The 13,404-nt window shown below is 44.0% G+C and overlaps 1 protein-coding gene across 1 annotated transcript in view; it reads left to right on the top strand.

The window, feature by feature from the left end:
* TNNT2 (troponin T2, cardiac type) overlaps window positions 1–13,404 on the top strand; it is a gene marked incomplete at its 5' end in the record, with an annotated part of 101,086 nt that overhangs the window by 41,036 nt on the left and 46,646 nt on the right. The window contains 3 exons of the mRNA XM_069633636.1: window positions 781–858; window positions 2,601–2,714; window positions 6,441–6,547. Coding sequence (XP_069489737.1) covers window positions 781–858; window positions 2,601–2,714; window positions 6,441–6,547 — 299 coding nt within the window. The remainder of the gene's footprint in view (window positions 1–780; window positions 859–2,600; window positions 2,715–6,440; window positions 6,548–13,404) is intronic.

Here is a 13,404-nt window from a genome sequence, read left to right on the forward strand (position 1 = left end):
ACTGTATATTAGCACATGGAGATTCTTATTGACCTGCCCCTCAGCCAATCAGAATGTTCAGACAGTAGTCAATAACTACTGGTAGTGACTGTATTCTCAATATCCTGTCTTCAGAAGCAGACAGAGAAATAACAATGCAATTACCGGGCCAAATTATTTTCAACAAGACGCTTCCTCTCTGGGAGCAGCTTTTTTGGCTGCAACATGCTATTTAGCACACGAGAGAGAAAGATAAAACATGAGACATTGCTTTAACTGAGAAACCATTTACTTTTGTATTGTACCTCATGCAGTTCAACTAAGTTGCAATTAACATGCTTATCTTATGAAGATAACCGTTATTTAAATACTGAAAAATAAAACGATGTTACATTTACTAAATCAGATTGTCTATTTAATTTACTCACTTTTGAAGTAACATTTTTTACTTCACCACCCAAACTCTGCCATACTACCACCATGTAGTAATAGCCTTGTAGACGCTTAGAGTAATGACCCTTCCCCAAATTAGCCTATAAAGCCATATTATTTTGTTAGTTCCAAAGCCCCATAAACATGGGATTTTATCATTTCCTTCCCAACCTGTATCCAGGGAGTGGTTCCTCCAGTGCTTCACCAAATCTACTAATTCAGTAGTTTGAATTTGGAATTTGGCTTATCAACAGTGAGATACGTGTACATGTGTGTTGTAAAGTAACTTAAACAGACCCAGGTGAGATTTTTCAACTGTTCCCTGGCGTGTGATCTGACAGTGTCCTTTTCTGGTTCGATTCCCCGCAGGAGAAGCGTCGGTCAGAGAGGGCCGAGCAGCTGAGGATTCGGACCACGAAAGAGAAGGAGCGCCAGGCACGCATGGCAGTAAGTGGCAGGCGTGTGCCGTCTGGCATGGACATGTTCCTTTATCCACCGGTTGAGCCCTTCCCTTCGTGGCTAGACATTGGTTTGCTTACAACAGCCAGAGGTAGCCTTCTCATTGGGCAACACATTGGGGCAAGCAGTCTTTCATTGCGTAGCACATTTTCATAAAGTTGAGCCACAGTGCCCCTAGCCACTTGGTAGTGGAATTGCAGAAAGTACAAAGAGTTTCTGCTCATATCTTCTTCAGGAAAATCATTTTATCATTTGGAAGTGGGATGCAAGTGCACTGAATAGCCACTCATGGTCAAGGGGCTGTGAAAAATGATAAGAGCTTATCAAGAAAATTGTGAACTATCGGTGTGTTTCACGTTAAAAGTTAGGGGTTCGCTTGAAATGAACAGGGTTGCAATTTATCGCAGAAACGAGACAACCGATTGGTTTAAAGAAAAGCTATTAGCCCCACTCCCAGAGTGAAACAGTCAGCCCTTCAACAGCGCTCTCCCAGCCCAACTCCGAGGGCTGGGAGAAAAGTTCAGAAATCTGATTGAATCGCTTCTTATTCTCTCCAGAAGCCTAATAACTTGCTGAGGGTTGTGGGTAGAAGCTAAAACAGACTCACTGCATTGGAAATGAACTCATTGTGTACATGAAGGTTCCTTCCCCTTCAGTAATTGGCCTCACATTGAATTTTACAACGCACAAGAAGTTGATGGGTAGTCAGGAGCAGTTTGCGGGCCTTGTGAATAGTTCTCTTCTCTTTGCCGAATGATGGTTCCTATCCATATAGGGGCTGATTCATAAAATTCGTTACTGGTACTAACTCTGAGCTATTCTTGAATGGCCCTTCTGGTGGACTATTCATTTCACAAAGAAACCCCAAAGAGAAACTGTACCTTACTTCTGGCTTACACCTTAGAAAAGAAGAGTAAGTCGGGAGTGGGTCAAAGTTAATGCCAGTAATTTCTTTTTGAATCAAATAGTTTTGCTCAAGTTTTCTGCTCGTCAAACGCTTCTCCAAGCAGAGTGTTGGGGGCAGGGCTCTCTCTTCGGCTGCTGTCTCTCTTTGGAACAGCCTCCCTTCCCCTCTCAGACTCAAATCGGACCTCCTTAAATTCTGCAAACTTCTCATAGCTCTGCTTTTTTGCTACCTCTTTCTCTCTTCCCCTTCCCTACTAATCACTGCGCTGCCACTGATACTGGTGGTCTGGACCTTCATAAACCCCACAGGTACCAGGCCTCTGCCTAGTCGACAGCAGAACCCCCTCACCCAGCACTGCTCTTGTGGGTCCCTGCCTGGCACCTGTGCATCCCACCCTTGGGATCCCTTCGCCCTAGGACTTAGCCAGTGGCCTCCTCCCTTGGCTCCCGCCAGCACTTCCATCCCGGGCTCTCACCAGCACTTACCCAAAGCCTGCTCTCCCCTCTCCCTCTCCCATCTCCTGCACTTCCTTCGCAGCACTTTCACATCCGAATGCCACAAGACCTAGTAGGACCACAAATGTTTATTTACTGTTTTTCTTTTGTCATTATTATTACTCCGCAGTCCACTCCCCACTTGCCTTGTGGATCCTGGAGCCACCATCTTGTTGTATAGGCGCATAACAAATGTTCAATAAATCAAGTAAATAAATAACTCCTGGTTATGTCTGGTAACTTGTTTGTGAATAGGAGCTTCAGTATTTAGCATAAGATCTCAAACATGGACGGACAGTAGTCAAAATGTCATGATCTGTTGTCAACAGGAAGAAAAAGCAAGAAAAGAGGACGAGGAGAACCGGAAGCGAGCTGAGGACGATGCCAAGAAGATGAAGGCTTTCTCAAACATCTCTATGCATTTTGGTGGATACCTGCAGAAGGTGAGAGGCCAGCTCAGATTGCCACCCTGCTGCCAGAAAGAATGTCACATCTCGCTCTGCAAGCATCAGAAATGCTCATGTTCTAGAACACCAGGGCTTTTAGGACTTTAGGTATCTACGGCGGCCTTGCCCTCTGATACTTTAGTAGTATTGTGGGAGGTGAAAAGCTGAGTGGGGGTGGAGGCAAGAATTTTGATAGGGAATTCAGCATTTATGTGAGGTTATGCAACATTGGTAGAGCACTGCACGGCAATTAGCAGTTTTTATGTGTTGGCTGTGTGTGGTTGTGTGCTGTCGATGTTAGTTATTGATTGGTGGTATGAGAACCAAATTTGGTTGTAGACCTCAGCCGACTATTTTGGGGACATGGCACTAAATTGTGCAGCACTGTGAGATACACCTATCTGTTCCAAAGCAACTGATTGTATGTAATGGCCCAAAAAATTGCATTATAAACTTTACATTGTTTTGCATGTCAATTTGATGGGTGTTTGTCTGTTCATTTTATGGTAAAACAAGACACTACTTTGCAGGAAAAAATACTTTACGAGATAAACTATACGTTACCTGGTCGAAAATGACAATCTGCCTCATTACAAGTTTGGCGGGGCGTGAAAACATTTGTTAGTGCCACCTTTCCTACAGAGCCAAATACAAGTTTGCCGGTAGGGATGGAGGATTTATCCCCAGATAAGAGCTGGAGGAAAATCCGACCCCTACCGGCAAAGAATTGCAGGTATTGCTGGCACGACAATACCGTTGTCATTAATACTGGCAAATTACCCCATAAAGTCCTATGGATCTCCCTGGAATGGGGAATTACCACCATTGCCGGCACCTATAATCTGCTGGTTATTCTGGCAGGCCAGATGCTGGTAACAGTATCACGGTTTGCCGGTATCCCACGAGACTTACCGGCAGGATCCTGCTAAGCCTATAATGAGGCCCATTTTGCCCAGATGACAATCACTTTTTGGTAGCAGTATTACATGACGGGTGCAAGTGCTATGCGTTTTGCTATGTTGGTGAATACGTTCTTGCTTGTATTACAGTCAAATATGGTTGTGAGACTCAACAAGATATTATAGCTGGCTATTATGGCAGTGCTCGTGGGGTGGAGTTAGTGGCATGTTTATATGTGATTAGCTGTCCAGAAGCAACTGGTTGCAGTTGTGGGCTCTGCAACTACATAATTTACTCTACATTTATATTGCATGCAAATAAGGTAAACAGTATTCTGAGCACTACATGATAAAGTGAAACATCACATGGGCAGGAATAACATTGCCTGGTAAGTACAGTAAGAGATGAATTACACTGGAGAGGAGTTGATAGAGAGAAGAGGTGAGAGGAGGGTGAAGACAAAGAAGAGGGGAGGAGAGGAGACGAGTAAAGGAGATACATGAGAAGAGCGAAGAGGAGGAGGAAGATGAAGTGAAGAGAGGAGAAGGATGATCAGAGAGAAGTGGATGGACATGGTAGGCGAGAGAGAGAGAGATAGAGAGAGAGAGAGAGAGAGAGAGAGAGAGAGAGAGAGAGGAGAAGGGAGAGGACAGGTGATTGAGAAATTGAATAGAGGAGAGAGGAGTGAGAGGAGAGTAAAGAAAAGAAGAGAAAAGAGGGAATGAAAGGAATAGGAGAGAGATGGGGTACAGATGAGAGATGAATATACAGAGGGGACATAGGAAAGAGGGGCAGAGAGGACATGAAGCGGGAGACATGGGAGTGCTGAAAGGGAGGGGAAAGGAAAAATTGAGATAAAGAAAGGCAACTTTTGGGGTCCACGAGCAGGTTGCTGTGGAAGACAGGATCTTCATTGGGTTGTGCCGTCCCTCAAGAGTCAAATTCCAGAAGTTGTAAAAACTAGTCTTTTAAATTGTCATGGGGGCTTCCAGCTTGAGTTAAGACCCTCTAAAATATCTGACTCCACCTCTTGATTAGGTATCATTGCCTTCTTGGGGAATTTTAACATGAAAGTCACGTAGGGATGAGGTAGTGATCCAATCGGTAGGTAAGCTCTTCAAACATGGGAAGTCTTTACTGAAGAGTAAGGACCAGTCGGGAGAACTCTGGGCTGGTGCAAGTCTTTGGGGTGCCAGAAGCAAGGTGCCACTGTAGTGGCAACTGGTGTCTACTTGAAATTGCCTTTTTACGGTTACAGAATATCACATAAGCATTGCCTTGTCAGCACATGTGCTTTATTTATGTTATAGGGTATAAGCCAGAATACATGGGGAGAGCCATAATGTAAGCATCCTTCTCCCAGCATCTCCCATCCTGAAACCCCTAACTGTAATTCCTGGAACTCTGAGGGAACACAGGGTTCCAGGCTACTCCAGCATTCCATGGCTTGCATTGCATAATGCTATGCAAGCCTGTACTACAGAATCCCATATTACAGCAAAGCAAGAGAACGCCTGTGCTAGAGTTTCCTGAAAAAGCGTATAAGTAAGCAAGCGCCTGAAGATAGGCTGCAATAACCAGTCTCCTCCTCACTAACACACTCATGTTCCATCTTTCCACCCTACCCAGCCAATAAATGAGCACACAGCAGCAGCTCTGCACTCAGGCAATTGTCCACCTTCTAACGCCATACCACTCATCCATCGCGGACACAACACAACAGCACAGCCCCTACAGACCTACCCATGCTGATATGGTGACACTTGTTAGCAGGCAACCTAGCCTGGTTGTACCATATGCCACATAAACCCATTATGCCATAAGCCAACTCACCTAGAATGTAACTAGAACACAGACACAGCTGCTTCCTTGATGCATGCATCAAGACCTCAGGTTTGAAGTGTTGCTTCTCTCTTGTTCCTCACTAACTCCAGCGATTCCCTCTCTCTCTTACTGTACCTAGTGTCAAGAGGATGCTAAAATGGCAGAAGGCACACTATACATGTCCCAGTTACATTACATTAAATAGACATGGGCCTCATTATTAGTTTGCCGGTATCCCGCTGTGAATTCCGGTGAGATAACAGCAAATGGATCTACCGTTACCCGCTCCTGATATTGCCAGAATTACCGGAATATTACAGTTGCCAGCAACGGTAGGTAAATTCCCATTCCATGGAATCCATAGGGCTCCATGGGGGGATTGCCAGTATTAATGACACTGGTAATACTGGTGCGGGTAATACCAGCAGTTCTTTGCCAGTGAGAGCCTGAGTTACCCCCCACCTCTTGTAGTTCGGCAGTGCAGGAAAGAGCGGTCACGGAATTACCGCCACTTTTTTCCTGCACCGCCATACTTGTAATGAGGCCAACTGTGGCACGACTCCTCCCATGCCAACATATTAGACTGATAAATGATTGTGGAAGTATTTACAATGAGATGCGTACACTTTACGTATGTCTGCAGAGAGGACATCCTATTATGACCACCATTATTGTAGTCAATGATTCCAGAAGAATTGCAAGATATTCAATAGGCAGATATAAACAAAATTAGAAAAATATGAATAGGCTGTTACATATTTACTCTTATAAAGTTACAACAATGTGTGCATGCGGAAATGGGATAACGGATAAGAAAGGTTTTAAAAGTAAAAAAGGAGAAAGTGAGTTCCATGTCCAGGCACTGGTGAAACAGGGGCCTTGGTGTTTCACTAATATGTGAGCAGTGACCTCTCTGTCCACCCTACAATGTGTGCAGAGATCACATAACTGACTTCTTTGTTAACCTATAATTGAATAACCACGTGCTGTCGTTCCTAGACTGGCAGAGGCGGGAAGAAGCAGACCGAACGGGAGAAGAAGAAGAAGATTCTGACCGAACGCCGGAAGTCTCTCAACGTCGAGGTCCTGAGGGAGGACGAGCTGAAGTAAGACAGGCTTTTTATTGTTGTATGCACCAGGTGGGGGCACTGGGGTTGTGGACTAGACTTAAGTCCCTCAATGAACCTTGAAACTGTCAATCTCGTGCTCGACATTGCGGACTAACACTGGGACAAAGGCAGGCTCGGAGTGCCCTATAGGGCAATAAGCCTGTGGCCGGACCAAAAAAACAAAAGGCTGTTGTGGGCCAGTTTCTTTCATCAAAGTGGGCCACTTTTTTGGCCAATGTGGGCCGCCCAGTTTGATGAGCTACTTCACTGTGCTGCTAATAGGTTTGACCAGTGTTGCTGAATAAATATTCTTTAAAATACACAATTTGCATCACATGTTATAAAAAAAAATCCCCCTTGAGTACGATTCAAACAGTGTCACAAAAGGAATGAATTGCCATTTACATGGGTGGGCCACTTTTTCATTGTTGCCCGAGACAATGTTTTGGCCCAGTCCGTCCTTGGACAAAGGGGGATAAACCCTTCCATTGGTTTTCCTCTGGATCTGCATATTCTTTCATTTGTAAAAAGCTCTGCGTGTGGTAGGCCCACGTGGCCATACAATGCTGAAGGCAAAGAGGAACAACGTATTAGAATATATGGGCCTCATTACAAGTCTGGCGGTGCAGTAGATATGTCTGGTAATTCCATCTCCAACACTTTTTTTGTGATCATATTTTTTATTGAATTTTCGTACATACGTTTCTCATATAAACATTTTCTTATAAAACTAGTTGCGACCAGTAACGGTAGCATTCATTCCTCCTGAGTTACATGTATCGTTCAACAGAAACAGGATTCCATATTCAGTTGGCATTATGACCATTATCTAGTGCTGTGCCCGCTCACCTTCTCTGTGACTGCCACTTTTTTGAGCGGAAACGGAATGATGTCCAATTTAACGACACCTTTGAACTCGGGAGGATAGCTCAGGGCAACGTGCTCGCCTTGGAAGCAAGACGACACTGAGCACCACAGGTTCGATCCCTGGGTCCGCGCTTAGAAACCTCTGGGTATTAAGCTTGTTATGAATAACCCATCATATCATATCATATATCGTAACTCCAAGATCGGAGGTGGGGTATAGGATTTACCTCCAGCTTGCAGTGCAAAGTAAATCCTCAACATGACCATGCAGCGCTACCGCTCATGACAAATCCATAAAAATACCCCATTAGTCCTAAAGTCTCCAGAAATGGGGATTAACACCGCCTACCCACCACTGGCAATCCTGCAGTAAATCCTCTGGACCGAGTGTAGGTCACGGCAAATGTGTTAGATGGCAGCTCACCAGAAAAACCACAGAATTACTGCTGTTCTCCTTATGGGGGCGCATATAGTGATTCCACTGATAGTGTCACAGTCACAGTGGCCCCCGTGAAAGACTGATCTGCCCAAACCTGCCCTCACCCTTAAAATAGTACACAGGCATATTGCGCACAATAGTAGAGATGGGCATTTGCCGCTATTTCTCTATGCTGTGGTCATGCCACCTGCAGTATGCCAGCAGAGGAAAAATGCAGCCACATCTTGCATGCTGTGAGCCACGGAAAGGGCTTATTCCTGTGAATCACCGCTTACAGGCAGGGGATCCCTTTTCCCAGTAGCACAAATCAGGATTCCGAGGCAACACCCATAAGAATGGCCCAGTCAGCAGATGGGTAAATGTTCAGGAAACTCCCTCGGTGTCAACTGAAAGTAATGCAGTCTCACTCACAAATTTCCGCAAATGGAAACATCTGGTTTAACTTTAGAAAACGTGAGTAGTATGTCGTTCTAGGGTAGGGTTGTCCAACTCTGGGCCTGGAAAGCTGGAATCCTGATGGGTTTTCAGGATATTCATCCTGAAAACCCATCAGGATTCCAGATTCCAGGATTAATATTTATGAGAAAAACATTGCAAATATTGTAGAATCATTGTATGCAAATGTATCCCATGAGTATTGATGAGGGGTATCTGGAAAATCCTAAATGGCCTGGGATTGGAAAACCCTGTACTAGGCTGCGCCAGAGTGTTCAGTGAAGGTGTGCGCTTTTGCTGGAACTATGTTAAAATATGGATTATTTTCAGGGCTCAAGTCAAGGGTACGTGCGATGGGACAGAGTCCACCCACTTTATTCAGAGGGTGGACTCAGTCCCCCCAGCTAAAATGAGAAACAGTGAATGTCTTCTTTGAATTTATGAATTAAAGCTGCCCTCAGGGATCAAACCGCAGTCGTCAGGTTTGTACGACGGACACTTCACCACTGCACTATATAACTTGATAAAAAATAACAAACAACTAAAGGTGAAATGTCCCATTTTGGTACTGCAAGTCCCAGTAGAAAACATTTGTATTGGTTATTGGAGTTTAAAACATGCACACCTTTTAAAGTTTTCAAACACCCTATAAGAATTAAATATCCTCTCTTGGTTTTGTGTGTGTGTTCATTTTATGAAAGGCAAATGCCGTTCGTCCTGTGCAATTTGGGTGGTTATGAAAACCCAGTTTAATGAAATGTGCATATTTCACCTTGATATGCTAATGTCTGGTGACGTCACATCTCATTGTGTTTGTTTATGAGTCACCCCACTTTAATTTTTAGGATATGACCCCTGATTATTGTGTACAGAATCCTAAAATACCACACTTTCTTTTTTCTTTTTTGATTTTTTGCACATTTCAACGAAAATAAATGCAGGGAGACCCTCCCGCCCCCCAGAAACCCCTCCCACATCCCCACCTTAATTAATACAACAACCCAACCCCCTATTTAATATTTATGAAATGGGCAAAAAGGCAATTAAAAAGATGTGTTGTTTTGGGACTTGCAGTATTTATCCTCGATGTTTTGAAGTGATACCCTTTTGCTCACTTAACAATTCTTCAAGAAATCAACCTCACCAGAAAAAGCCCCCATCAAATAGTAACTGCAAACCTCACTGCTAATCCCTCTGAGATGCTGCACATGAATGGGGTACCTTCCATAACCAAGTAATTTAAATGAATGTAGACATGACTTCACTCTACTGCCACCTAGTGGTCATGGACTATGATAGGCAACATACCGAGACATGAATAAATATTTAGTGAGTGTTCTAAATTGCAAAGCTAGCATTCGGTTGTAGTTCCGAAGGCTGCATACATAAGACCAGTGTTGTGAAGGCACACAGCATCAGGCACCGGCCAGGTCGTTCTAATGTCTCCCCACCCACTCCCCCCACTCCTCCTGTCCATTTCAGGTGTCCCTGTCACCTGTCCTCGAAGACCGAGACCAAGAAGAATACAAACCCACGACTACATACTCAACCCGAAAAGATGGAGTAATGAGGCTCAGTATCCAAAAATCACAGCTGATGGATAAAAATCTATCAGCAAGAAGAAGAACAAGCACTGCGTGGCCTTGCCTCCCACCAATTACCACTCTCCTTCCCGGATTCCCGACGCACTCTCAATTAAGAAAAAGAAGGGGCGGGGGATTGCTGCCAATTGTGTGTGAAAATATTCAGTACTGGAAGTTAAAGCAAGTTAAGAGATCAAGCTCTATTTGTGAAGTACGAAAGAAACAATGTAAATGGCGAAAGAATCTAATTTCACATTTAATATTTAGGACCTTTTTTTAAAGGAAAATAGTGGCATAAATACATATATATACAATAATGACAGTATTGTACACAAATGAACATATAGTACTGTGGTAATACTGATAACATACAGTACAGATTCCGCGTATATTCCCTCAAGCTGTACTAGCACATCAGCTCCTGCACCCACAGCAAACAGAAGGTGTGCAAACTGACATAACTTCTATGTGAGGTTGTGTCACATATAAGCAATCAATGCTAAACTGTTCATACACATTACACAAACTGCAAAGAAAGGCACTTCTTGACTAATAAAAGATGTTCATAGACAATTGCTAACTCGAGTTTCGGCTGCTACCTGGCCATCATCATAAACGGTGGCCCAGCCTTCTTCAGGGCAACAAAGGCTTTCAGACAGGTAAGCGAACGTAAACAACCTGTATCCATGGGCTAAGACACTGAATAAGATAACCTGTGGTTCAGTGACTTGCAGCTTTAAATTGGCGGCACCAAGCAGGGCTTCTAAGAGGTCCATCACAAATGATGGTTCTGGTCAAATATGATCAATTTGTTCTGAGTCTGATACACTTTTCCTTGTTCTGGAGGTTGATCCTGCAACACTGCCAGGATGGAGTGGGCGGTAATTGGAGACTGGTTTGCTTTCAGATACACTCTAGGAGTTAAAAGATTCTCTGTGACCTCAAGGTGATTGACAGGCTGATAATCAGAAGGAGCCTTATCATCATGCTCAGTCTGATTTAGCAGCGGGTTCTCGAACGAGTGAAAATGTAGGGGCCCTAAACAAAATCCTCTTCCTCTTCACCAGAGGCGGGGGGAAGCCCTGCTGCACTGCACCACCTCCCCTGAATACTGTCACACGCTGTGGAAAGTGGCGTGTGTAGAGTCAATGGCACTTTGGAGGCCATTGACTTCCCCGTCGCGCTCTCACGTATCTTTCAGTGACGGTCTAGTCTTTCCGCGGCTTGCCGCCGTCGGAAGCCTTTTCTGTCACACCAACCCGTAAACCTATGCATTGCAACCTACTCGCATTAGGCTTTCGGGTTGGTACACTGCCAGTTTTCTCTCCGTGCACGTTTGTGCTATTAATTCCTTATCCTCTGCTTACTCCGTGCTCCTCCCTCCTTCCCAGTACCTTCCTTTATTTTCCCTCTGTCCTTTTTTCCCCAGTGTTACTTACAGAAGTTTTCCCTAGTTTCCTTCCTTTTACACCTAAACTCTCCTTCCTGCTCTGTTTTCTCTGGTGCTTTTGGTCCAGACTTAGTATAGGTGCTTCTTTGGTCAGTACCCAGCTTTATTCCGGCATTGCACTTGCATTACTGTGGCCTTCCATCGGCAGTGTCACCGAGACACTACAGTTTCTTGGGAGCACCGCAGCCTCTGCCTGGATAGGTTTTTTTTGTGCCTAACAGCTTTTTCCCCTAAATTAGTTTGTTCTGTGTAAGCGATATTCAATCAACAATACAGCTAAGTCAATGCCTAGTCTGGGATGCTGAGGAAAACCCTTATTGATGTATTTTTATATCCAGTTCAGTACTCTGGATGACAACCCTTGTATCACACCCCCCTCTTAGAATCCCCCTGACCCCACTGAGCCAAGAAGTAGGTTTGTTTTGCAAATTAAAAGGTTTATTTGGACAATTCAACAATATATATCTATCACACTTTATAAATAAATTGATAACTGATATCACACTTCAGAATATGACCGTGATCAACAATGGATAATGTTACAGAGGTACACTGATTTGGTTACTTATGAGTAGTGTAGAGGATGAGGTAGATGAAAATGCTTGATGGTTTCAAGGAAATGCAAGGTGGAATAAAATGCAGTACAGAAATAAGTTGTTATGATTTTAGCAAAAGGTAATATGATCACTTTTTCTTTTGACAATTCACTCCCCCCCCTATGCAATACAAGAAATGGAAGGAGAGCACACAGTCTTCAAGAATCCCAACAACTCACACTTTATAATGCAATACACAGTTCCAGTTCTCCCAGCAAGCTTAGGGAAAACAGGGATGAGTTTTAAACACAGGTGAATAACTTTAATGTGGTTTGCAAGGAAGTGAAAAGGTGCTAAAATTGCTTTTAATTCCCTCAAGAGGTTCAGGGTAGGTGATGGCTTCTTTATATTAGTTCAGGCCCACTTTAACAATACTCTATGAATGATTAGCAGATTGCAAATGAATTTTAGCAAAGAGAAGCAAAAAGCTGCTGATTTCTACAGATGAAGAAATCGGGCCAAATCGCAAATCGCGGTAAATTTCGCGAGTGCGTGTCTCGCGATTACGGGAAAAGTATAGGGAGGAGGAAGTCGGTTCTAGGTTCGTTGGAAAGCCTAGATTCTTCTAATTTCGTTCCTGCCCAAATGGTTCGAGAGATACGGACGATTAAATAAAGGTAGTTTTTTGGATTTAAAGTAAACTCAAAATGACAGGTGACAGCTTGCAGCTGCAGAATTGACAGGTGACAGTTGTGCAGCTTTAAAAATGACAGATGACACGATTTCTAGGAGGCAGTTCTACTTAGGTTAAAATAGTTTGGATTAGATTATTTTAACAAGAGATTGGTTCTGCACAGTTCTGCTAGGTACTCACAATATAAATTTGAACTAGGCCTCATCACGGATCTGGTCAACACATCCGGCTGCGGTTCTGTCTGCTTGGCGGGTCAATCAGGCACCGGTTCTGCTCACAGCGATCTGGGTCATCTCTGCTCTGCTGGTCTAGCCTCTCTGGATGCTGGATGTAACACTGCTTTCTCAGTACTGCTACAGGTTCTTGCAAAAATTCTCGGCAAAACTTCAAACAGCTCACCCGGCTGTTGAATAGTTTGGTTAGTTTTGAGGCCTGTTGAAGAGGATTCAGCTGGTGGATTCAGGCCGCTCTGCTACAAATTCTGGAGTTAATTTCTGCTACAGGTTCTGGAGATTGATGGATTTGAAGTCTGGATCTCTGGATGTGAAGTCGTCGGTCAGCATTCTCCGCAGCAAATGGAATTGAATGTCTCTACCTGTCCCAGCAGTCTCTTTTTATGTGTTTTGAAAATGGGTGTGTGCCTGGGCCTAGCTAAGCCTGCCCCTCTCTACTTGTCATTGGCCCAATTCTCCCCTCTCCCATGATTGGGGGAAGGAAATGGATTGTCATCATGATGAGGTCTGTTTATGGGTCAGAGGATCCTCCACTGGTCAGTCTGCCCACAAATCTATATTTGATTCAAATACATCTTTCCCAGATATACAATTTGTTGAAATTACATGTACACATT

The sequence above is a fragment of the Ambystoma mexicanum genome, chromosome 13, assembly GCF_040938575.1.
Source record: "Ambystoma mexicanum isolate Mex_15411 chromosome 13, UKY_AmexF1_1, whole genome shotgun sequence".
Lineage (NCBI taxonomy): Eukaryota > Metazoa > Chordata > Amphibia > Caudata > Ambystomatidae > Ambystoma > Ambystoma mexicanum.